The sequence below is a fragment of the Corythoichthys intestinalis genome, chromosome 18 (genome assembly GCF_030265065.1).
Source record: "Corythoichthys intestinalis isolate RoL2023-P3 chromosome 18, ASM3026506v1, whole genome shotgun sequence".
In the NCBI taxonomy this organism is placed as follows: Eukaryota; Metazoa; Chordata; class Actinopteri; order Syngnathiformes; family Syngnathidae; genus Corythoichthys; species Corythoichthys intestinalis.
The window spans coordinates 13,342,654-13,370,272 of NC_080412.1; the positions used below are offsets into that span (position 1 = coordinate 13,342,654).

The following is a 27,619-nucleotide window of genomic DNA, read 5'->3' on the forward strand; positions in this document are numbered from 1 at the left end:
AATTTACCGACATGGTCAAAATTACGTCGGTCATCGTGAAGAATTTCGGTGATGGTAAATTTTCGGTTTACCACCCAGCTCTACTCCCATATTAAAACTGTTCAGACAATACGGACGCTCGAGATTCATATTCTCCGCGTCTAAGCAGCTATACAGGACAGTTAAAAAAAAAAAAAATCTGTTTCACCGCTTGTTCTTCTATTTGCACATACTCTGACAGCCATTCCATTTAAAAAGAAACAAATTTCTTTTTTACTTTGGATTCATGAGTGTTGTATTGCTGCCCATTCCTTTCGCCATGACAAGGGGTTAGCATTTGCGCCTCTTAAATCTGCTACCCTGCACGGTGTGTTTGGACAGGGCACATACTTGCAACAATGTCACTGCTATGATTGGCTGCGTAGCGTAAGTGAGGTGAACTGTATTGTATTATTGGCTTGACACATGTTGCTCATTGAGTGACATTGCAAAATGGTACAGAAAACATTTTTTGTTGGTCTAATTAACTACGTTATATGAGTTCTAATATTAGATATGAATTAATACTGTAATGCTTGCAAAAATTGGCAGCAAAATTTTACCGAGGAGTCTAGCTGACTTTTCTCACTTCGTTTTTTCTCCCCACCCACCCAGGTAATGCACCTCACAACTACAGTGGTACCTTGACTTATGATCCTTTCGACATTCGACATAAAATTTGACTCGTCGTTTGTTTCGACATGCTTGAAATTTGACGATTTATGACTGCGTCTAGTGCTAGAACTCGAGTAATTCGATTACAAAAAAAGATCCAAATAAAATTTTGCTGTGTCGAGTATTTCTTTAACTAAAGTGGCGTCGTAGTGGTTTGTTTTGAAAGTGTTAGCATTTAGTTTTATTGATTTGGGTGCATAGACTGCCCTCTAGTGGCAACAGTGAATTTGAAATAACTCATTTCACAGGGCTGAGTCCATCTGCTCCCTGTTAAGACCAACATGAGTTTATGTTTGAGCAAATATTTTCTTTAATGTATTTGTAATTTAGTTTTTAGGTATATTTAGACGTTTTTTTTGGGAATATGTGAACCATTTGTTAAGAGCATTGTAAAAAAAAAAAAAAAACAATTATAGCATTCAAGCTAACGGACTTGATGACTTGATTTTTCTGACTAATTAGTTCATCGATTAATCGACTGCTAAAATAATCAACAAAGTGGGGAGAACAAGTATTTGATACGCTGCCGATTTTGCTGGTTTTCCCACTTGCACGCCATGTAGAGGTCTGTAATTTGTATCATAAGTTCTCTTCAACTGTGAGGGACGGAATCTAATACAAAAATCCAGAAAATCACATTGTATAATTTTTCAGTAATAAATTTGTATTTAACTGCATGAAATAAGTATTTGATACATTACCAACTAGTAAATATTTCAGCTCTTAGTTCTTTAAGAACCCCTCCTGTTCTCCACTCATTACCGGAAGTAACTGCACCTGTTTGAACTTGTTACCTGTATAAAAGACACCTGTTCACATGCTCAAACAAACAAACTCCAACCTCTCCACAATGGCCAAGACCAAAGAGCTGTGTAAGGACATTAGGGATAAAATAATAGAGCTGCACAAGGCCGGGATGGGCTACAGGAAAATAAGCACGCAGCTTTGTGAGAATGTAACAACTGTTGGAGTGATTATTAGAAAATGGAAGAAGTTCAAGTTGACGGTCAATCTGCCTCGTTCTGGGGCTCCATGCAAGATCTCACCTCGTGGGGCATCAGTGATCATGAGGAAGGTGAGGGATCAGCCCAGAACTACCCGGCAGGACCTGGTCAATGACCTGGAGAGAGCTGGAACCACAGTCTCGAAGAAAACCATCGGAAACACATTACGCCGTCATGGATTACAATCCTACAGCGCACGCAAGGTCCCAGTGCATGTCCAGAGACGTCTGAAGTTTGCCACTGACCATCTGGATGATCCAGAGGAGCAATGGGAGAAGGTCATGTGGTCGGATGAGACCAAAATGGAACTTTTTGGTCTAAACTCGGCTTGTCGTGTTTGGAGCAAAAAGAAGGATGAGTACAACCCCAAGAACACCGTCCCAACCGTGAAACATGGAGGAGGAAACATCATTTTTTGGGGCTGCTTCTCTGCCAAGATTACAGGACGACGACACCGTATTGAGGGGAGAATGGATGGGGCTATGTATCGCCAGATCTTGGCTGACAACCTCCTTCCTTCAGTGAGAGCCCTGAAGATGGGTCGTGGCTGGGTCTTCCAGCATGACAACGACCCAAAGCACACAGCCAAGGCAACTAAAGAGTGGCTCCGTAAGAAGCATCTTAAGGTCCTGGAGTGGCCTAGCCAGTCACCAGACATGAACCCGATAGAAAATCTATGGAGGGAGCTGAAAGTCCGTATTGCCCGGCAGCAGCCCTGAAACCTGAAGGCTCTGGAGAAGATCTGCATGGAGGAGTGGGCCAAAATCCCTGCTGCAGTGTGTGCAAACCTTGTCAAGGACAACAGGAAACGTTTGGTATCTGAAATAGCAAACAAAGGTTTCTCTACCAAATATTACGTTCGATTTTTGTGACGTATCAAATACTTATTTCATGCAAATAAATTAAAATTTATTTTTTAAAAATCATACGTGATTTTCTGTTTTTTTGTATTAGATTCCGTGTCTCACAGTTGAAGAGAACTTATGATACAAATTACAGACCTCTACATGCTTTGCAAGTGGGAAAACCAGCAAAATCGGCAGTGTATCAAATACTTGTTCTCCCCACTGTAGCTGCAGCCCTAACTGCGTCGCAATTTCATTGTTTAACCGCAAGACGGACGCACGGTGGATTTTCCTGTGACAGAAATCAACATGGGTCTTAAGAAGGTTACTGCAGGTGATGAAAACAGGAAAATGGTACCCTTACCGTTGAAATTAAGAAGGAAATGATAGAAAAATATGACCGTGGTGTGGACGTCAGTGAAGTGGCTCGACAATCCGGCCGGAATATTCTAAGATCTCGGGGATGACTCTTATCATTATTATTATTGTAACATCGGCAAGGAAGTCGCCAACTTCGTCAGGTTTCTAATCATTTAGATTTCAAAACTTGTGCACAACAACATGTACGCCAACACCAACAACAGAACATAGAAAGAGAAAGTTAAAACTCTGCCGCACCTCTCTCACTCTCTCGTCAGTCACACGGTGCGTTCAGGAGCAGCATGCAAAACACAATCGCCACATTAGAACCCAATTCGTTACATTCTTATTCTTATTACACGAAATGTATTTATAATTTATTTGTTTTGCTATGTGCTTTTGCCATTTGTAATTGTACCTGCAGTATTTATAAAGGATTTGGTGTAGGTTTTTGGGCTGTGGAATTGAGTTAATCGAGTTATAATGTATTATTATGGGAAAATCCCGCTCCACATACGACCATTTCGACATACAACCCAGGTCCTGGAACGAATTAAATTCGTATGTAGGGGTACCACTGTATATACAATGGTGGTGTAGTAACTCACCAATGGGAGCTTCGTGATGCTGTATCGAATGCACCTATGGGAGCGCCGCGTTTCTGAATTGGACACACCACTGCGGTGCCAACAGTAGACCTAGTGATGCTAGTCATGCTACAATACATTTCTGTTTAATTTTATTTTGTGCGCAGCATAAATTTTTTTGTGCGTTGAGTATTTGCTAGCAGTGCGCGATTGTGCACGTGCGTGGCTAAGAGGGAACATTGCTGCCAAACCTGCCACTTTAAATGGATTGCACGTTTATCGCCCATGAGTTAACACTTCTGACCATTTACAAGCACTTGACTGAAATTTAAATCCAAGCATTTACTCGGATTTTAAGCAATCGTCTTAAGCCTGTTATTCGTTCTTGAGTTATTAATATCACAAATTAAATACATGTTCCAGATTTTATTGTGCGATTCGTGCGACAGCGGCTACCACACGGCTTGCCTGAGGCCGCCCCTCATGATCATCCCCGACGGAGAGTGGTTCTGCCCGCCCTGTCAGCACGTACGTGTTCTATTTAAATGTAGCGAGGTGTTTTAAAGAATGACCTGGGAAAAACTGTGTACCTTCTTCTGCAGAAAAAACTGTGTGACAAACTGGAAGAGCAGCTGGTAAGCCTTGACGCCGCGTTGAGGAAGAAACAGCGGGCGGAGAGAAGGTATGGCCTCGCAATTGCACTTCTTTCTGAATTGGCTTTGAATTGTTACTCAATTTTTTTTTTTTTTTTTTTTTAGGAAAGAGCGTCTTATTTATGTTGGAATCAGCGTGGAAAACATTATCACGCCCTCTGTGAGAACGCCGAAAAGATGAAAAAACGGTTGTTTTGTTCGTAGTCTGATTTTTCTTTTGTCTCAGGCGGTGTTGGAGGAGGATGCGCAGGACCTGATCGTCAAGGAGAAAGAAGCCAAGCGGAGTAAGAGCTGGGGCCGACGCTCCACCAGGGCCAAGAAGAACATCAGCTACAGATTCGACGAGTTTGACGAGGCCATCGAGGAGGCCATCGAGGAGGACGTCAAAGAAGCCGAGGGAGGAGGTATTTGGATGCATTTTTGTTCCGCTACTACCGGCCAGACTCTAATGACATTGTGTTGCACAGGAGCCGGACGCGGCAAAGACATGGCCAACATCACGGGAAGCCGGGGGAAGGACATGACCACCATTATCCAATCGGAGGAGGGCAAGGAGAACGGCCGGCCGCCTCGGCCTAACGCCGGGCAACGAAAGAAGAAGCGGCGGCGCCTCAACGACCTGGACAGCGACAGCACCATGGACGATGATGAGAGCGAGGATGAGTTCTGCCTCAGCGATAGGTAAACATACCCCAAAATGTGTTCCGAGTGCAGCTCTTGTAAAGTATATTTTCCTCCAGCTCCGAGGAAGACTTTGCGGTGTCCGACAACGAGACGGCGGCAGAAACGGACGGCGATTCCAACGGCAGCAACGACAGTGGTAAACGTCGCTCGTCTAAGTCCCGCGTCCGGAACTCACCCGAGCGACGACGTAGCTCTCGAAAGCGGCGGCGACCCAAAGGCTACTCTGACGACGAGGAAGTGGAGACGGATGAGGATGACGAAGAAGAGGAAATCGGTATGAGCCCACTAAACTCCCATGTGGCACATTTAAGACATTCAGATTCCCATTCTCCGTGTCGAGACAGCTGAATAGGAAAATAAATAAATAAAATTTTGGCCACTACGGACAGGAATAAACGTCCAATCCCTATGAACTGAAAGGTTGGTGTTCTCTACCAGCCTTCCCTTTTGTAATACGAAATGAAAGAGGTGATTAAATTTTGGGGTCATTAGGTCAAAGAGGTCAGAAGTTATTTAGTGATAAATGGAGTTATATAGCGCTTTTCCACCTTTAAAGGCGCTCAAAGCACTTTACACTACATCACCATCTACCTACTGGTGACGCAGCACCAGGAGCAATGTGGGGTTCAGTATCTTGCTCAAGGATACTTAGGCGAGTTCATCAGGGCAGAGAATTGAATCTACAGCCTCTAGGTTGGGGGACGACTACTCTACCACTGAGCCACGCCATCCCCATAACATGATACAGGATTATGTTAACTCAAAATTGCAGTGTAGGTGATATAAGAAAAAGGGTCAAAGATCACAGAGGTCAGATATATGGCAATGCTTTGAATTTGACTGCCTAGGCGGAAGTCAACTTGCCTAATGTACCTCTAGTGTCTCATCTTTTTTTTTTTTTTTTTTCCGTTTTGTTTAATGACGTAGAAAGGGTCAAAGTCATTGGCTTTTATTTAAGGCTATAAGGGCCCAATCCATTGACATGGAGGATTTGTGGATTGGATGTTTACTAGTGACAGATTAATTTAAAGAGTTTTAATTTAGTTTCTAAAAGCTATGCGATTGGACGTCTATTATCGTGATAACGCAGATGTTTTAGAATTTTTTTTTGTGTGATGTTTGACAGTGAGTCAAGGTTCCAGCGAGTACAGCGACAGCGACCTGGACGTGAGCCAGCGGCGCTCGCGGAGGAGTCACAAGGCTCAAGTCAACTACTGCGAGACGTCCGAGTCGGAAGGATCCCAGGCCGGAACCAATCGGGAAAAAAGCAAACCCAGACGGCGTCTGGACAGCTCGGAAAGCGAAGGTGAGAACAGATTAACCAACACTGTCGACGACTAATGTTGCAGAGATACATTAATTTTGGATCCTGATACTGTTTCCGTTACCCGACTGTGTGGTATCACTCGATGCTGATACTGCACCAGTACCATGTTTTTTTTTATTTTAAACATACAATTTTTTTCCCCTTTTAGTACTAAGTTACTGTGTACTAGAGATCGACGGGTTATTGGTTTTTCAGGACCGATACCGATTAATATTAGTCGTTAGAGGGGCTGATATCCGATTTTTGGAGCCGATATTCATTTGCAGTAAAAGTATAAAAATTGGCTTTAAAAAAGTATAATGCAAACACTGAATTTCATTGAAATGCCTAAAGCATTGTTTTTAAATCACAGAAATAGAAAACAATAGCTATGGGATGGCGCGATTCAGTGGTAGTTTCCAAACCCAGAGGTTGTGGGTGCAATTCTCCGTCTTGATTACCTCGTTTAAGTATCCTTAAGCAAGATACTAAACCCCACACTGCTCCAGTAGGTAGGTGAGGATATAGTGTGAAGGGGTTTGAGGGCCTTCAAAAGTTGAAAAGGCGCAATACAAGTGTAACTCCATTTACCATTTAACCAATCAGAGGACGGGGTGAATAATGGTGCAAGAGAGAGAGGCGTGGCTAAATCTGAGCTGAAATAACCCAGTTTTAAATTGATCTTTTTTAAGGGTGTAACGGCACATGTATTTGTATTGAACCGTTTCGGTACTTGGTGCTCGGTTCGGAACGGAGACGTACCGAACGAGTTTCTGACGTAATGTAACCCTTACTTTTCGAGGCTGTGAGTCGATCGGGTTACAGTTTCTTTGTGTAGATTATATTTACTCCGTCTTCTCTACTATAATGAGGACCAACACGGTAGGACAGTAAGAAACGTCAACGGCGCGACAATGTGGCCGCCGCGAGAAAGCAGTGAAACGCAGCGGTTAAAGTCAATCAGCCAATGCACACCGGTCGCAGTGCGGCCACGTGTTAGACGCTTCCCAGAAGCGGCTCAACGCAATGCACCCTAAAAGAACGGTAGAGTTTATTATTTGACGCGAGACGCGGCCCTCCTGCGTCAATACTACTAGCTAGCAGACCGGAAGTCACTCGTATAAAAATACGGTGGGTCCGGTCGATTTTCAAACTAATATGCAATCGTAACCCACGTTTTGAGTCCATCAGATCTCTTGAGTGGTAGATCGGGGCACAGTTGACTTGTCTTTGTTGATTTACAGTTGTCTTCTCTGCTATAACAATAACCAACACGGCCCCGTGTTCAATACAAAAGCCTTCTACCACAACAAAACAAGGAGGAACTAATATTCACATAGGAACTAAAGTTATACAACATAAAATATACAATATAAATGAATATTACATCACATTTGTAAAATACAAACACATAATAAAATAAATAATAGCCCATTTAAATCAAATAAATTGAAATGAGCTAAAAAACCTGTAATTAAATAATAAAAATAACACAGATCCTGCTTACACAATTAAATTTATTAATTTCTGTGTGGCACTTTAGCTTGAGAAAATCCACCAATAAAGCTTTTGAAAACTGTTCATAAGAAAAAAAAAAGATTCATTTAGGCATTTCATTTGTAAAATACATGTTAAAATCTTTGTCATTGGGCTTGCTTTTCTCTTTAGCACAGGACTTTTTTCTTCTTTCTTTCAGAAAGAAAGCTGACCAATACGTGGGGTCTGAAAGGCAAATTGTTGTTGGATTATTATCTTTAAATACCTGCTACTTTTTGAGCAGAATTCTAGCTTTGTATAGGCTACTGTTCTTATTATTGAAAGCACAAAAGTGTGTAATAAACAACTAGCACATTTATATTTTGCATTTTGTTTTCTTACTGTACCGAAAATGAACCAAACCGTGAACTCAAAACCGAGGTACGTACCGAACCGTATTTTTTGTGTGCCGTTACACCCCTAATCTTTTTCATATCGGCCGTTCGGATTTTTAAAAAAAAGGCAGATAGTGACATACCTCAAATTTCCAAATGTCGGCGCCGATAATCTGTATCTCTTCTGTGTACTCACTGGAATGTAAAATTATTGCTATCATGGCTTGGTCAGACACTGCTTAACAAAATTGGTACCTTCCCGGTATGGGTAACAATAAATGAATGAACTCCTCTAAAACTTGACTTAAAATGCTCTCAAAAGCCAAAATGTTGTTTTATCAATATTTGTTCAATTTGGTATCAAACCCTATAGTAAACAAATATTAAGTCCAGTCACTGCCATTATACCCATGGTTGCTGAGTCCATGGGAAAATAAAGGAAACTTCCTTGTTAGAGCCATATGGCCCAATAACCGTCACCCTTTATTTTGTAATTTTTTAATATTATAATAATAATTCTCTAAACTGAATTAGGTACATATATGTGTGATATAAGAACATGGAAAAAACATAATTATTCAAAAGGTATTTTTAGTACAAAAACACTAGAAAATTTGTATCTGTTCTGCAAAATTTTAAACTATATAATTTAACCCTTATCATTAACCCTTTTTTTTTTTTAATAAACTTTTTTTTAAAAATGCAAACATACACTCTGAGGTAAACCTTTTTTTTTCTCTACAACTTAGGTACATTCAAAGCCCCCTCACGACAATAACATTTTCGCAAATGATCACTCCAAATATAATGTAGGAATAAAAAATGAAATTGAGAAAACACAAAAATATAATACAATTATTAAAAATATAGTACAGTGGTCCCTCTACTTATGAATTTAATTGGTTCTGGAAGTAGTTTCTTCACTCAAAATTAAAAGTAGAGACACATTTTCCATGTACAGTGCCTTGCAAAAGTATTCGGCCCCCTTGAATCTTGCGACCTTTCGCCACATTTCAGGCTTCAAACATAAAGATATGAAATTTATTTTTTTTGTCAAGAATCAACAACAAGTGGGACACAATCGTGAAGTGGAACAACATTTATTGGATAATTTAAACTTTTTTAACAAATAAAAAACTGAAAAGTGGGGCGTGCAATATTATTCGGCCCCTTTACTTTCAGTGCAGCAAACTCACTCCAGAAGTTCAGTGAGGATCTCTGAATGATCCAATGTTGTCCTAAATGACCGATGATGATAAATAGAATCCACCTGTGTGTAATCAAGTCTCCGTATAAATGCACCTGCTCTGTGATAGACTCAGGGTTCTGTTTAAAGTGCAGAGAGCATTATGAAAACCAAGGAACACACCAGGCAGGTCCGAGATACTGTTGTGGAGAAGTTTAAAGCCGGATTTGGATACAAAAAGATTTCCCAAGCTTTAAACATCTCAAGGAGCACTGTGCAAGCCATCATATTGAAATGGAAGGAGCATCAGACCACTGCAAATCTACCAAGACCCGGCCGTCCTTCCAAACTTTCTTCTCAAACAAGGAGAAAACTGATCAGAGATGCAGCCAAGAGGCCCATGATCACTCTGGATGAACTGCAGAGATCTACAGCTGAGGTGGGAGAGTCTGTCCATAGGACAACAATCAGTCGTACACTGCACAAATCTGGCCTTTATGGAAGAGTGGCAAGAAGAAAGCCATTTCTCAAAGATATCCATAAAAAGTCTCATTTAAAGTTTGCCACAAGCCACCTGGGAGACACACCAAACATGTGGAAGAAGGTGCTCTGGTCAGATGAAACCAAAATTGAACTTTTTGGCCACAATGCAAAACGATATGTTTGGCGTAAAAGCAACACAGCTCATTACCCTGAACACACCATCCCCACTGTCAAACATGGTGGTGGCAGCATCATGGTTTGGGCCTGCTTTTCTTCAGCAGGGACAGGGAAGATGGTTAAAATTGACGGGAAGATGGATGCAGCCAAATACAGGAACATTCTGGAAGAAAACCTGTTGGTATCTGCACAAGACCTGAGACTGGGACGGAGATTTATCTTCCAACAGGACAATGATCCAAAACATGAAGCCAAATCTACAATGGAATAGTTCAAAAATAAACGTATCCAGGTGTTAGAATGGCCAAGTCAAAGTCCAGACCTGAATCCAATCGAGAATCTGTGGAAAGAGCTGAAGACTGCTGTTCACAAACACTCTCCATCCAACCTCACTGAGCTCGAGCTGTTTTGCAAGGAAGAATGGGCAAGAATGTCAGTCTCTCGATGTGCAAAACTGATAGAAACATACCCCAAGCGACTTGCAGCTGTAATTGGAGCAAAAGGTGGCGCTACAAAGTATTAACGCAAGGGGGCCGAATAATATTGCACGCCCCACTTTTCAGTTTTTTATTTGTTAAAAAAGTTTAAATTATCCAATAAACTTTGTTCCACTTCAAGATTGTGTCCCACTTGTTGTTGATTCTTGACAAAAAATTAAAATTTTATATCTTTATGTTTGAAGCCTGAATTGTGGCGAAAGGTTGCAAGGTTCAAGGGGGCCGAATACTTTTGCAAGGCACTGTAAATGCCCTAATCCGTTCCAAGCCCCACAAAATTCAGACATAAATATTTTATAATGCATAAAAATGCATCAAAACATGTAACAAATACATGTTGCAATTTCAATTATTGCACAATGAACATAAAATCTGAGTTGTGGATAAAGAATAAAAGTTAATACACTCATGTAAAGCTGTCGGAACACGAGGGGCGAATGAAAAGGATGCTGGGATACACACATACACATACAGTAGAGGTACCACTGTACACACAGAAAAACAAGAAAACAAATGATCATAATTTTGAACATGCTTTTTACTTGCGCTTCACTCACCCCTTATCTCCCACACTCTTATGTTGTCTTCTGTTTTCATCATGGCAAGCGACAGTACCTCGGCCGATGAGATGAGTGTGATTTCATATCGTCATTGTTCAAAAAGCAGGAAAGTTGGGGGGGATATGTTTCCCTGCATATTACTTTTTCCTGCATATTCTTGTAAAACCAGTTTTGTTCGCGCTCCTAATAAGACGCTACTTTCGAGTTTCATGATAATACGGTATAAGGTGTGTCCCTTGAAAGCTCAGTATTTTTGTTTCTGAACCAGGACGATTGCATTCAAGGGGCGGTTGGAAATACTGCTGCTAAATGAGCAGATTCAACACCAGCAGAATAAAAACCAGACTCAAAAATACTTATTTTTCCTCTTCTTTGGCGGCGTTCATAATTGGTGGCCATCTTTTAAAGGGTGACAAGCACTGCTTCTTTTAAAGGGGCGTTTTGACTTGACAGCCATTTTGGGTAGGGCGACCAGCGGTTGGAGACTAAGGCCATGTCTACACCTAGCAGTTTTTTTTTTTTTCAAAGCAAGGATCCTGCCCTAATATGTCGGGAAAAAATAATGACGTCCACACCAGCACGTTTGTAGAAAAAAAACAACTTACACAGCCAACCGAATTAATTACTTTTCAAGTACAGTGGTACCTCGACATACGATTTTTTTCGACATCAGACGTAAAATTTGACGCGCCATTTCTTTCTACGTCCGACGACATGCTCGAAATAAGACAATTTATGACCGCGCTGCAGTTTGTTTTCCCGCAAGACGTACACACGGCTGATTTTTGGGAGAGAAATCAACATAGGTTGCGAGAATGTTAGTGCAGGTGGTGAAAAAAGGAAAAGGGGATGCTTACTATTGAAATGAAGATGGAAATGATAAGATAAATATGACGGTTCTGTGGGCATGTGTGAACGGGCTCGACAATACGGCCGTAGAATATCTCTTGATGTCGCTCGATATACGACCATTTTGACTTACAAACAAGGTCCTGGAACAAATTAACTTCGTATGTAGAGGTATCACTGTACATTCATAACAATGCGCTAAAAATAATTGTCCATAAAACCCCCATTCTTCGCATATGTTCTTCAATATGAAGCATGCTAGAGTTTGTAAATAAATGGAAGTAAAAAAAGCACCCTTCTAATTTACTCCAAATGTAAACGTTGATCTCATGTGTGACGTAGGGACAAAGTTTGTCGCAGTCAGTGACATTTTCACAGTTAAATCTTTGGTTATCAGTGTCTACATAATGACACCACTAACGCAGAATTCGCACATCTCCACTTTGGACAGTTTTTAAGAACCCTCTATTAGATGTGTGTGTGGATGATAGGCCAAATTGTAGAAAAAGTTATTTTTGCCAAATACCCTGCTATGTGTAGACACGGCCTAAATCTCTACAAGTACATATTGCCTGGAATCGGCACGTTATTTCTTACTACTAGCCAATGCCAACCCCTTAATTTTAATGCCTGATTGGCGCCCTTTCAGATTAGGGCTGTAGCTATCGATTATTTGAGTAATCGATTATTCTATAAACTACTTAGTTCGAAAAATCCGATTAGGAACATTTAATGCGTTGCAATAGAAATTTCAGGAGATGTTAAAAAAAAAAAAAAAAAGGCTTGCTAAGATTGCAATATGAAAAGACTATCAAATGCGGATACAAAATAAAATTCCCGAATGTTGCAGAATTGAACTTTTATCTAAAAATATATTAAAATACCTGAGTTTAGCCTCAAACAGTATGAAAAAAATGAATCAATGAGGATCAAAGTACAACAAACAACTGGCTAACTTGCATAGAAAAGGTAATCTAGCTTAAATGGTATCAAATGCAATTAAAAAAATTTTTTTTTTTTTTTTTTTTACAATTCTCAACAAATTGTTCAAACACATAATCCGATAAAAAAAAAAAACTGCTAAATATATGCATACACAAAATTACAAATGCATAAAAAAATGCTCAAAAAACCAAACTTACCTTTTGTTGGTCTTAGCAGGGAGTAGCTGAATTCAGCCAGGTTAAATGAGTTGTGCCATATTCGCTGTTGCCACTAGAGAGCTGTGTATCCACCGAAATCAATAAAACTAAATGCAAACACGTTCAAAACAAACCATTACACCGCCACTCTAATTAAACGAATCCTCAAAGTAGCAAAATGATTAAGCTTTTTTTTTTTTCTAATCGAATTACTCGAGTTAAACGATTCATCGTTGCAACATTATCGACAACCTGAATGTCACCTAGATTTCAAGTTGGCTTGTATTTTTCTTTCTCAGCGAGCTTCTCCAGAGATTCCGAGGACGCGTCGAGGGAACGTCGCTCCAAACGGCGAGCGGGCTCCTCGGAAGACGACGAGGGAAAACGCGAGTCGAGACAGCGCCGCCGTCGTCTGGCCTTGAAGCGGCGGAGAGCGTCAGAAGAGGAGGAAGACTCTGACGACGACTCTGACGAGTCCTCCGAGGAGGACCGCCCCGTCCGCAAACGCGTCAACCGCATCGACTCGGACGACGACGAAGACCAAGAAGAAGAAAAACCAAAGGAAAAGAAGCTTCCGGAGGAAAAGGTTTCTGAAGAAAAGCCCGGGGAGGAGGTGAAAGCAACCAACCCGTCGGACTGCAACAACGGACAGACCGCCAAGGACGAGGAAGACGAAGACGACCTGCTGGGTGTCACGGACCTCGTGGACTACGTCTGCAATAACGAACAATTGTAGAAAACAAAAAAAAAACATAATGGTGTATGATTTCATTTTTTATCCTCTTGTATTTTTTTATATTCCCTGACGTCTTCATGTAATAAAGTCTCCCGTTTCCAGTGATCATTCCGCTAGGACAGGTAATAACACTATTCCCTAGTTTTTATACGCCAATATTAAAGTGTCATGCATATATGTGAAGGTGTGAATGTATACTTATATAAAATAATAGATGACTAGTTTTTGTATATTGTACACAAAAACCATTTTAACTGCCATTTGTGATTTTTCTTTCTTTTTTTCTACGTTTTGGGTGTGAATACCAATTTTTTTAAAACTATATATATAATGTATGGTTTTATATACAGTGGAACTTATGAAGTTGACCACGTTAATGTTAACTTTTTCGTGCCATTGACGATGATAGATGTCCAATAATGTGGCTCTGAAAAACAAATAGTTTATCAATAGTAGATGTCCAATCCATTTGAAATGGATTGGATGTCTACGTCAATGGCAACTAATAAGTTTACATTTTCTTGGTTCAATATCTGGGGTTTCAATGTCCGTGTTCATTGCTTGTGGTCTGGCAAAAACAATGTAAAGAGTATTATTTTCTATGTACAAACGTTTTTAAAGTAACCTGTTTTTGTATTATTGTCTCTTTTTTTTTTTTTTTTAATAAGAGTACCTCATTTTAGAATTGCACGGCGCGTCGGCTCAAGATGCCCCTAAGGGGTCCAAACGTGGCCCCAGAACCAGCACGGACCACTATTTATCAATACATGCTGAGTAAAAAAAGGAAAAAAATGTGGTTCTGACTGTTGTATGGTTGATATAAGCAGTAGCTGCATGGGGAAAAAGACTTGCAAATGAGTGGAATATTTTTCCCATGTTACCTTGCAATGAATGTGGGAAGAAAAACCTTTGTGTATAGAACTTAGCTGACCCCTTTTTTGTTAACTGTTATTTCTTATCTTGTACATTTGTTATAATAAAAGCTGCTCCGAAGCCTGATTTTCATTTGACTTTGAGTACTTTGGGAAAGCCTGTCCTCCAACGTGTGTAATTGTTAACGTGTTAAATGTTCCGAGTACAGAGAGATGGCTCAAAGGTCGGGTTGTGCAACAAGTGTCAGATGTTGAGGCAGATGACATTTGAATACGCAGGCGGCACGAAAATGTCTAAAGTGACAATCATAAAACCCTCGTAGCCTCCATTTACTGCACGAAAATGATCTCAGGCTTGAACAAAGTCACATTTTCAAGATAACATGATAAAATGTTGGTCATCGTGATGTCAGTTTTACAAACAAGTGTGGCCATGTACACGTTAATCTTATTTACAGTACATTGTGCAGTTGTGTCACAATTTAAGATGATTATTAAGACATGATGTAATGAAGTAAAATATTAACCCATGGACACTTCCAAAACTACAACAGGGTATGAGGAACATGCAAAGAAAGAAATGAGATATCGTAATTTTACATGATTAAAGTCGTAACGTTATGTAATTTAACGTAATATGTATGGTTGCAGCAAAGCCAAATCGTAATATTACGACCTAACAACTTTTGTGTAATATCAGAAGAGGTAGTATTTATAGGTGATGCTCCACGCTAAAAAAAAAACAGTTTACACAAATATTTCGAAATGTATTAATTAGGGCTGTCAAACAATTACAATTTTTAATCGAGTTAATTACAGCTTAAAAATTAATTAATCGTAATTAATTGCAATTCAAACCACCTATAAAATATGCCATATTTTTCTGTAAATTATTGTTGGAATGGAAAGATAAGACACAAGATGGATATATACATTCAACATACGGTACATAAGGACTGTATTTATTTATTCTAACAATAAATCAACAAGATGTCATTAACATTAATATTCTGTTAAAGCGATCCATGGATAGAAAGACTTGTAGTTCTTAAAAGATAAATGTTAGTACAAGTTATAGAAATTTTATATTAAAACCCCTCTTCATGTTTTCGTTTTAATAAAATTTGTAAAATTTTCAATCAAAAAAATAAACTAGTAGCCCGCCATTGTTGATGTCAATTACTTACACAATGCTCATGGTTGCTGAAGCCTATAAAATCAGTCGCACCCAAGCGCCAGCAGAGGGTGGCAAAACTCCATCAAACACAATTAACAAGTGGGCATTTCACTGTACTGTCATTTAAATCTGTCTGAGCGGGGCATATGCGTTAATTGTGTCAAATATTTTAACATGATTAATTAAAAAAATTAATTACCGCCTGTTAACGCGATAATTTTGACAGCCGTAATATTAATATCACAGCTCATTATACAACATAAATTTATGTAGCCGTGTTGCAGCCATACATATGCCAAGGCGTAGTTTGGCTTAACATTGGTAGGGACACAAGAACTGCAGAACAAGCATGTACACTTTTTTCTGGGGACGGGACAGACCAAACAAATAGGGTGAACGGGGTGAGGGCTACATTTCTCACAAATATGCTAAAGTGTTTCCATCTTGTTTCATATCAAGGAAATTTACACTAGTGGTTTCTTGTATTTCTTTTTTTTTTTTTTTTTTTTTTAGAGATAACTACTCAAAGTGCATACGAAAGGATAAAAAAGTATTAAATAGCATTATTATGTGAATTAGAATCATATTTTGAGAAATTTCGACTATACCCTATACAACAATTTGGCAAAGCTCAGATGACTAGAAATTAGTCTTTTAATCTGCCGTTTAGCCACACCTACCATTATAGGGCTATAGTGTCCCCAACAGGAGGATAATGTCAGCAGGGTCATGGTTTCATCTGATTTACAATTCAACCCATTGAAGGGTAATTATTCAGAACGAGGACAACGCGACAAAGAGAGCCGCAAAATGTCATTGTTTAAGTTAATCTACTCCAATATTTTTCCCCAATTGCTAAATAAATGGTATGGTCATGGAAAATAAGTCTTGTGCTAAATGGAATCCGAAATCCGATTCCAATTCAGAACCGGTTCCTTGTGTTTCGAGGCCTCGACATCACAATGAAAAAGCCTGAACGATCCCTTTAACGATTCCTAAAGACGCATATTGCGTTGTGACGTGTCTTGTTGTCCAGACGCATCAAACTAGCATGGCTCCAAGAACCACCCGCTCCAAAGTTTGGCTACACTTCACCAGGAAAGAAGGTGAAAATGAAAGGTTACGATGGTTTAGCACGAGCATTGCAGCCGTAAACATAACAATGACAGCACGTAGGTTCAAACGCTCGAAAGTGTGTCTTTACTTCACGAGGAAAAATTACAACAAAACGACTTGCAGTCTTGCAAGGTGGAGATAACTGCATCGGGAGGGAATAAGACTGCACTGTCCTCACAGAGACGCTAAGGCTTAGTCCTGGCTATATAGCTAGCTAAACTCCCAAATGAGGATACAGAAGACGTTGGTATAATTTGCTGACTTTATTCAACCACCACTTGAATAGTGAAACTAAAAATAGAAATGAAACAAATCAATTTCGTCCCCAATAACAAACAGGTTTGCATCAACGTAAATCAGCGATGATTAGCTGCTAATACAGCTAAACAGTTAGCATGCGTTCGCTAACATTAGCACATCGTTCAATCTACTACACAACTGGATTTAAGTGTCCGATCGCGAGTGGAAGCACACAACAACAACAACACAAAAGACGATACATACAGGCGTTGCCTCTGTAGATATTTTACAAACATTAAAAAAGAACGTAGGCTCGTAGCAGTGTTTCCCCTCTCTCACTAACTGGCTCACTCGCTTGGATGCGGCATTTCTTCTTCGCGTGTAAGCGCGCTCTTCTTCACGTGAGGAAGCGCAAGGGCGCCCCCACTTGAGCGTGAAAGCGCCATAAAAACTAATGCATTTCAATATACTGGTAAATAATACACTTTAACAGGGGTCCCCAAACTACGGCCCGCCCCCACATTTGGTCCGGCCCCTGAACAATACCAGAGAGCATTTGGAAATTTTTTTTTTCTTAATAGTGTTCTTTATTTTCTGGCCTTTTTCTGTGAAGAACTCAAATAGATAATAACCAAATAACCCTCCCTGATTAATAGTGTTATTATTATTTATTATTATATCATATTATTATTATTTTAGTTACTTTTGTTCTGTAAAGAATCCAGAAAGGGTTATTTGATTGCGGCTTTCTGAAAAGCAATAATTTTTTACATTTCGGCACTCCTGCAATCGTCACACTTTTTCTGTGTTCTGTTCAAACTGACCCCGGCCCCTCATCAGTTAAAAGTTATGTGGCCCTCACAGGAAAAAGTTTGGGGACCCCTGCTTTAACACATATTGCCAACGGCAGAACAACGACCTATATGCCAATATTCATTCATTCATTCATTTTCATATTTTTTATTTCTATTAGAAAAATGTTTCAGTAAAATGTTACACATTCTTGTGCATTTGCCACTTATTGCCACAGTTAATATTGAGGCTGTGGGCCTCTTTTGACCTCGTTGTGAGTTTGTAAGGTTGTGACTTCTGATTAAACTCGATGCCAATCAAAACGTTTGTTCTTTTCCCCCAAATTAGAATCGATAAGAGAATCGATAAAGAATCGAATCGTTAAGCAATATCGATAATGGAATCGGAATCGTAAAAATCCTATCAATTCCCATCCCTAGTCTTCGCCGATTGGCCACCCGCCCGGTGGCGAACAAGTTACAACTCGTCCCCCAGCTACGGACAGGAAAGCTTGCCGGGGAAGCAATGGAGAGTACCGCCGGACAAACCGGCCGACGTCGGAGGAGCGCGTAGCTGTCATATGGTCAACTCGAATATGGCGTAAAAATATTGCTTTACTACACGGCAAAGACTTAAACAGAGAGCGGCATGCAGTTGTTGTGCAGCTAACATGGCAGGATGTGTCTGAGGAGAACTTTTCTACATTTCCGTTCATGATCAAACGAAAGTAAATAGTCCTTTATTTATAGACAGTTTGAAGTGTTTACTTTATAATCGCTGTATTCGCGGCCATTTTTAACACAAAGTTGCAATTGCTGATGGGGTTGAAAATTTGACAGAACACCGGGCACACGAAGAGGGCAGTATGCCGAGTATAGCGCTCTCCCGACTGGGGTGTGTGCAACAAGCCGCCGGTCGTCGGCGGAGTGGCATTTTCGGTGGATAATCAGCCACAAAATGCAAGCTGCCTCCGTATTAAAACGTGTGCCATGATCCCAGTATTTGACATAATACAAAATACGATGTTTACTCACTTCCTGGTAAGTCCAATGGTCCCACAGTAGTAGGGCTTGTTTTGACCAATATCCGCGGTGAACGGGAACCTTTTGAAACCCAACCAGGCTCATATGCCTCTCCCTGGTGCGGCAACAATTTTCTGCAGCCGTTTGGCTGGCGTGATGCGAAAAATAAACTAATTAATCCGCAAAATCAGATGAATCCGCAGTCCATCCATCTGCACGCTATAAAGCAATGCTGTATTGGGAGACGCTAACCCGGGTGACGTCACATTCACATTCGTCCTAAACCCGAGACTGAAGCTGGAAGTCACTCATTTTCATGGCACGGGATTCAAAAATTGAATATATAAATCCATCTCTTCCACACACATCCAAGGGGTCCATTTCATTCAGGAGCATAAAACACCGCGTGAAATATGAAATAAACATGGCGTCAGCAGCAAGTGTTTTTTTTTTTTTTTGACTATCAACACTTTCCTGTGAAACAGACTGGGGCCTCTCTCTAAGCAGCTTCTTGCTTGAGTTTTGCAGGTGAGCAAGTTCACACAGTTTAATGTTATGCTAACTTTGGTGCAGGTCGGACTTTCACTAGCAAAATTTGTGCCGTGTTCACCACCTCCACAACATTGGTGTCTTTTTACATTGCTTACAGTGGCTGCTGCTGGCCGAAAAAAAATTCTAATGTCCTTCCTCTTCGAAGGGAGCAGAGGAGGCGGCATTTTGACATGTATTTGTGTTGTGGTTGTGGTGGTGGCAGCCAATCAAACTTGCGTTTGAGGGGAAAAAATGGACTGGCACATTGTGAAAAGCGGTAAATGGAAGTCTGAACAGAATGAAAATAAACCCTTACTAATGGTAGGGTCAATTAAATCCTTACAACCAGTGTTGTTAATGACGGCGTTAAGAGTATAACGGCGTTACTAACTGCGTTATTTTTTTTTCAGTAGTAATTCTAATAAATTCTAATTAATTACTTGTCTTATCTTGGCAAGGCCGTTACCGTTGCTGAAGATGTAAAGGTGTGCGTTACTATGCGTTACTGCGTTGGTTGAATGACGCAAGAAAAGAGACACGGACTCACATAGACGAGAGAGCAGAGCGGGAGTGGGGTAAAGGGAAGGGAGTTGTGATGCCGTTGCAAACGCGATGCTAGGTGGCTCCAATAATACCTGACTGTAGCTGATAGCCTAAAAATTACGCCAAAATAATGCTAAGGTAGATATCATATGTATATGGCGGAAAACACTCAGGTGGCTTGAAGTTCCGCCCTGAGACCTCCAATTTGGCCAAATTTAAAAATTGTCCTATATGCATGTATGATTCATCATTGCAAAGCTTAAAATCTCAATTTTCTGGGGAAGGAAAACTTTGAACAGGAGGGCATTTAAAAAAAAAAAAGAAAAAAAAAACAGCAAAACCCTAACTAGAGGTGAGCGCATGAGAGAGCATAATTACAGACGCCATGATTTTAACGAGATATTATCGCGTACTTGCCTCTTTTCAATCCAAAAACTCCATGTAGCATGTATCACAGAGTTTCAAGACACAGCTGTGAAAGGCCACAGCCAGATTTTTTGGAGATTTTATGGGTGAAACATGGTAATATAACATGGAGTCGCGATGCAGAAATCGCAGACATCAAGGAGTGGTCGAGATTCTTTTTCATATATTTAGCCTTAAAAAATGGTTTTTTTCAATTTTTCTTTGTTTGGATCGATTATTTATCATCTAAAGTATTGGGGAAAACGCGGTAGTAACAAAAAAAAAAAAAAAAATACAATCAAGCGATAATTATGAAGTAGATATCCCTGACTTATTTACAGACACCCTTTTTTGCATTGTGACGTAATTTGTAGGGTTGTTCTGATCACGTTTTTTTGCTCCCGATCCGATCCCGATCGTTTTAGTTTGAGTATCTGCTGATCCCGATATTTCCCGATCCGATTGCTTTTTTTTGCCTCCGATTCAATTCCAATCATTCGCGATAATTTTTCCCGATCATATACATTTTGGCAATGCATTAAGAAAAAAATGAATAAAACTCGGACGAATATATACATTCAACATCCAGTACATAAGTACTGTATTTGTTTATTATGACAATAAATCCTCAAGATGGCATTTACATTATTAACATTCTTTCTGTGAGAGGGATCCACGGATAGAAAGACTTGTAATTCTTAAAGGACAAATGTGACTTTGTATATTGTGACTAAATATTGCCATCTAGTGTATTTGTTGAGCTTTCAGTAAATGATACTGTAGCCACGCCCAAATGCATGATGGGAAGTGGAACCATGACTGTGCGTAGTGCTACCAATTGAGATATCTTCTCTGCGTTGGGAAATAAAATATGGTGTTAAGAAAAAGATCATTTACTACCTTGCTTCCCCACATTGCTTCCCACGATAGCTCTAATCGTAGGGAGAGGGATTGTAAGGCTTTAGCCAATTAAAAAAAGGCTTCAAAGGCTTCCAAAATTCACTCTACCCATTTTACGCTGCCTTTTAGCTCTCCATATAGGTAAAACGGCGCCATTACAGATTGAGCGCGACAATGCGTGAGTGGGTCCTGCAGCGCATGCATTAATTGCATTAAATATTTTAACATCATACAATTTTTAAAAAATTAATTACTGCCATTATCGGGATAAATTTGATAACCCTACCTTAAGCCAAAACTAAAGACTCTGGATGAGTGTAACATATTATGTCTGTAACGTTAAATACAATTAGAAAACGATTTATTTAAAAAAAAATATATCAAAAAAAGGCATGTCGGATATTTTTTTGTCGATTTCGATACATTGAAAATGACGTGATCGATCGGGATGTCTCTAGTAATTTGTTTAAAATTTTAAAATATGCGACTAATTTTTTAAAAGTTTTTTTTTTTAAACTAAATATTAGACATCAATTAATGATTCTAATCTAAAACAATGACAGATTTCGAGTAGTGAATATAATTACTTACCTTGCGCGACGTCTGTAAACGGGGGTCTCCGGGGTAAAACAGACAAATTGAAAATAGTTTGGGGGCTTTATGTGACATGATTCTGCTATGGCAGCATATAGTCATATTGTTCTATCAGACACAACAGTTCTTTTGGCTTAAAATACAGCAGTTTATTTTAAAGAGGGTTGCAAGAGCAGAAACTGATTTTTCAGCCTTGTCTGTGTTTTCCGCCATATATAACTAAATGCAAAATGACAGACACGGCGGCGTTAGCACATGTTTAGAGAACTAGATGCGAAATGATCGACAAACCGTCGTGAGTAAACAGCCGCCATCTTAAAGCAGTATACTTCTAAGGAAGGCTCTATTGTAGAGAACCTTCCTAATGAACCTAAGTAACTTTTTATCTAGAATACTTCTAAATCGGCAAAATCTTGACTTGAATCCATCTTTAAACGATGAAACTGTTTTAAAACATTCACGTGCCAAAAGTAGACAGAAGAGAACTAATGCAATAACGGGAGCAATTTTAAAAACATTCACAACATTAAATGACTTCCAAACATAGCAAAGGTTACTATGTTTTTTTTTTGTTTTGTTGGGGGGCTGAAAAAAAACATGAAAGGTAACACCAGTTACTTTGCCAAGTAACTAATTACTCTTAGATTCAGGTAACTGAGTTACTAACTGAATTACTTTTTGGGAGAAGTAATTTGTAACTGTAATTAATTACTTCTTTAAAGTAAGATTAACAACACTGCTTACAACATATGGGAGGATAATCTAAATTACCTATATGACTGAACAGATTATATAAATAATGCAAATAAGGTTGCTTAGGAATTTGGTGGGAAATGTCTTTTGCCAAACTGTTTTTGAAACGTTAGGAAAAGTGCTCTGTACCAAGCTGAACCCTGACCCCCTCTAATTGCAATTTTTGAAACATTTCCCTTAACCACTTCGTCTAAATTATCAAGGAAAGTCATTGCTTTCACCAACCTACTTGCTAGGATGCTTATTCTTCTTAAGTGGACTCACTCATTCCAAACTACACACAAAAAATGGATCCAAGAAATTTTGCAGAACTTGAGAATTGAATCAGATTTTCCCTAAAAGGTTCCCCGCAGGCCTCTGATAGAACCCCGAGCAAAAAGTATGGAATCACCAGTCTCGGACGAGCACTCACTCAGACAATTTATTATGTATGTGGTGGCTCAGTAGATCTTACTTTTATAGAGCAAGTGCAGGGAAATAAATATAGAATCTATCCATTCTGTGGAAAAATATATGGAATCATGAGAAACAAACAAAGAAATAAAAATCAAAACACATCTCTAGTATTTAGTTGCACCACCTCTGGTTTTTATGTCAGCTTGCAGTCTCTGAGCCATGGACTTGATGAGTGACAAACAGTGTTCTTCATCAATTTGGTGCCAACTCTCTTTGATTGCAGTTGCCAGATCATCCTTGCAGGTCGGAGCCTTCCTGTGGACCTTTTTTTTTTTTTTTTTTAAAATCCATTTCCACCACAGGTTTTCAATAGGGTTGAGATCTGGGCTATTTGCAGGCCATGACATTGACTGGATGAGTCTTTCTCCAAGGAATGCATTAACAGTTTTAGCTCTGTGGCATGATGCATAGTCATCTTGGAAAATGATTTCATTATCCCAAACATATTTTCAATTGAAGGGATAAGAAAGCTGTCTAAAACTTCAATTAAACTTGTGCATTTATTGAAGATTTAACCACAGAGCCTTTGCCTGACATGCAGCCCCATATCATCAAGGACTGAGGGAATTTTTATGTTTTCTTCAGGCAGTCATCTTTGTAAATCCCACTGGAACGGCACCAAACAAAAGTTCCAGCATCATTACCTTGTCCAATGCAGATTCTTGACTCATCACTGAAAATAACCTTCATCCAGTCATTCACAGTCCATGATTGCATCTCCTTAGCCCATTGCAGTCTTGTTCTTTTCTGTTTAAGTGTCAATGATGGTTTCCTTTTAGCTTTCCTGTATGAATTTCCTTAAGGCAATTTTGCACAGTTCTGTCACATACCTTGACTCTAGCTTCCTCCCATTTCTTCTTCATTTGTCTTGTTGTACATCTTCTGTTTTCAAGACATATGGCCTTTAGTTATTCGTCATAACGTTTGGATGTCTTCCTCGGTCTACCAGTACGCTTAACTTTAACAACCTTGCCATGCTGTTTTGTACTTGGTCCAGATTTTTGATACAGCTGACTGTGAACACACACATCTTTGGCAACCTTCTTCAAGACATTTGATAATCCTCTCCTTGGTCTCAAGAGACATCTCTCTTTTTGGAGCCATGATTCTTGTGAATTCACTTGGTCCAACAACCCTCCAAGGTGTGATAACTGCACTGTTTTTAACTGCCGACGAACGAGCAGATCTAATCTGAGGCAGGGGCCCATATAAGGAAAGGAAATTGACTGGGTGTGTCTGTATTTTCTACTCAAAATGGAGTGATTCCATATTTTTTTTCTTCAGAATGGAGTGATTCTATATTTACAGTATTTCCCTGCACTTGCTCTATAAAAGTAACATTTACTGACCACCACAGTGTTTTCTATTCATTTCTTTTAGTGTTTCTGAATGCCAAGGAGTTGCACTTTTGAACTAATTCACTATTTTTACAAGCTTTTTATCTGAGTTTGTTCTATATACTAAAATGTCTGAGTGAGCGCTCGTCCGAGACTGGTGATTCCATACTTTTTGCTAGAGGTTGTAGGTCTTGGCAGCCTTTTCTACTCCATTTAGATTCCACAACTATTGAAGCCGAAAACCATTGAGCTACCAATAAAACCTTTTTTTTTTTTTCTTTAATTAAGTTATTTATCTTCCTTCCTATTTAGTTAACCTGTTTACTTTGTGGTGTCTAAGTTGTGAATGATAATGTTTGTTGTCTTGTTTGTGGCTGGGAGGGTACATTTATCTTGACTTTTTCAGGGAGAAGTTAATTCTGTGTCATCTAAACTTTATTATTCACTTGTCTCTCAACAGTCCCTGACAAATGTCTTGTCGCTTATCCATTTTGTACATTATGGCACTGAAACATGAGTCAAAGATTTCCACCTAAGGAGGAATTTCCCCGAAATCTAATTTCACTTTTCCTTTTCTATGCGGGTGACATATTTTGAAACCGAAAATCAAAAGTTCATATATATTCTATATACATTATATTTGAATAAAAATATTTGAAAGGAAAAAGTTCATATATATATTTTTTACATTCAACATAATTTGCGAGGGTCTTAGCTTTCATATGAGCCATTTCTGAAACCAACTGAATAATTAAAAGTCAGGTTATACTAGCAATTGTTTCTACAAAATGGACAGTGTTGTCACGGATTATTTTAAAAAGTAATTTAATTACTGATTACACCTAAAAAAGTAATCTAGTTACTTTACTGATTACTTTATTATCAAAGTAACTAAGTTACTTTAAAAGTAACTTATCAATTACGTTTTACCAATTTTTTTTCCTTTTGCTGCCTCAACATAAAAATAACTGAAAACTGTCATCGCGTGTAATTGAGTTTTTCACATAAGGCTTAATCTTTGAGTTAGCGGGGGTTTAAATAACTGACAAATTGCACAAAATTGGTTTAAATCAACTCCAACGACTAATTAAACCCCCACTAACTCCAAGATTAAGCCTAATGTAAAAAATTCTGAACTTCCCCTTTGAAATAAAGACCTAGCCGTTAAAATGTTGTCTCCAAAAGTTGTAAAGCAATAAAACAAACAATAAAAATAAATTAAATGAATGAAAAATCCTACAACGTAAAGTTGCCAGGGGAGGCAAGATGGATATTTAGAATTTCTTTAAACCTAAGCTTTCAAACGCTGCCAACAACTTGAACAGTTGATTGAACTCGAACAGTGTCAAGATGTGTATATACATATATATATATACAGTATTGGCCAAAAGTTTGGAGACACCTCAAAGGTGGATACTTTGAAGAATGTAGAACACAAAACCTGTTTTCAGTTTTCACTTTTTTTTTGCCATTCCACATGTTCTTTCATAGTTTTGATGTCTTCAGTGAGAATATACAATAGTAGTGAAACTATATAAAATGCAAAAATCATGAAGTGTGTCCAAACTTTTGACTTTTGTTTCAGTCTTCAACATGCTTTTCCCCCAGTCCCACAAATGTAAAACTTTGCCTATGATTACAAACTCTAAGTATAAAATGTACATAATTACACATATTATAAAGGCTGGTTACAAACTGTAGAAGTGCTGGCTGTCTCGTTACCTGTTGGCTTTGATTCGAGTTTTTTCGCGTTGTGCTGTAATTCCAAGTGCTTCCTTGTTGAATTGGATGTCGAGTTTTTAGCGGTCGACAGTCTTTCTGAGCCTGCGCAGAGTTTGCAACGCACGGAGATATTTTTGTCATCTTTACTGGACGGATATGTGAAGTAATGGCTGTATCTCCAGTGAGCAAATGCAGCCTTTTGTTGTATCTCTCCGGCTCCTTTACTGTTAGCATCCTGATAGGTAGCCACTAGCCAGGCTATGTTGTTGACCGCCGTGGCAGACGGCACGCGCACAGGCAGGATGGTAATACACATGACCCGTTTTTTTCCCCCCCCGATGAGAAAACGTGAGATGTGATGTCACTCCCAAACTCAAGCGCAGTATTTTCAAATGCTCTTCGTAGATGACTACAACATTCTTCATTCTACATACAGTATGAGGCAACAACAAAACGCACAGGCACCGAGGAAACTAACTTTAATCAGATTACTGGCTTGGAAAAATGAACGCGTGACATTGCTCGTTACTGAAAGAAAGTAATCAGGTTACAGTAACGTGTTACGTTACTGACAACACTGAAAATGGATAAGCGACAAGACTCTTGTCAGGGAATGTATGTTTGCTGTGTTTGCCTGTATCCATTCTATTAATGTGTGAAAAGTCAAGAAAAATATTTTGGGGGAAAAAACGTTGGTGGGGATGATTTGCGCATCCTGAAAAGTTGGTAGTGTTATGTCCCTACCGTCCCTATGCGAACCTACGCCCTTGATATTACGTAATGTACATAAAATTACGTAATATTACGATTTTAATGTTGTAACATTACAACTTTTTTTCTAATAACATGACTACTTTATTCACACAACATTACCACTCTACTCTGGTAATACTTTATTATTCTCGGAATATTACGACATTATTCTCACATTTCTTTCATTGCCTGGCCCTCATACAAAAAAGAAACGAGCACAACCAAGTAAATAAATGCTTCACAGTTTTGGTATGTCAAACAATGAAAAATAATACAATAGATAGATGGCTCATCAGTTTTGAGTAGAATATCAACATTTCTAGCACTTTGAAATTTCTCACTGGAAATTTTTTTCACCCCAAAATTAAAAGAAAAAGGATTACCAATCATGTTAGTAATAATACTGTAGTTAGTTAAAAGTCCAGTAGCAATACTACTTTCACAGGTTGTTTGTGCTTTAACGACTATTGTTGTCCAATGCATTTGGACTGGGAAGGTGTGGCAGCAAATATTGATGATTGCTCACAGTATGCAGTATTATTTTTAAAAACAAACAATGACAAAAACATTTTGTGCCTCTGACTGCCAAGTAACTCAAATAAACGGTTGTGTATTTGAACATTCAGATAGAACCTGTCACATGACTAGTGCGACTTGTGCTTGTGAGCGCCGACCTCTCGGCCTGCTGAATTCCTACCGGAGAGGAACGGGAGGATCTTTTCGAAGAGCAGGATGCAGCCGGCGACACCTGAAGGCCACAACACAACCGGGAA

At 39.2% G+C, this 27,619-nt stretch overlaps 2 protein-coding genes across 2 annotated transcripts in view; one reads left to right on the plus strand and one right to left on the minus strand.

Moving 5' to 3' along the window:
- rsf1b.1 (remodeling and spacing factor 1b, tandem duplicate 1) overlaps positions 1-14,632 on the plus strand; it is a 27,918-nt gene extending 13,286 nt beyond the window's left edge. The window contains exons 8-15 of the mRNA XM_057820798.1: positions 3,913-4,017; positions 4,092-4,171; positions 4,248-4,302; positions 4,369-4,546; positions 4,610-4,823; positions 4,883-5,100; positions 5,953-6,132; positions 13,197-14,632. Of these exons, the coding sequence (XP_057676781.1) occupies positions 3,913-4,017; positions 4,092-4,171; positions 4,248-4,302; positions 4,369-4,546; positions 4,610-4,823; positions 4,883-5,100; positions 5,953-6,132; positions 13,197-13,633 (1,467 nt within the window). The 3' untranslated portion in view covers positions 13,634-14,632. The remainder of the gene's footprint in view (positions 1-3,912; positions 4,018-4,091; positions 4,172-4,247; positions 4,303-4,368; positions 4,547-4,609; positions 4,824-4,882; positions 5,101-5,952; positions 6,133-13,196) is intronic.
- The window catches only part of aqp11 (aquaporin 11), a 21,701-nt gene continuing 6,945 nt past the window's right edge, over positions 12,864-27,619 (minus strand). The window contains exon 3 of the mRNA XM_057820799.1: positions 12,864-27,594. Within this exon, the coding sequence (XP_057676782.1) occupies positions 27,491-27,594 (104 nt within the window). The 3' untranslated portion in view covers positions 12,864-27,490. The remainder of the gene's footprint in view (positions 27,595-27,619) is intronic.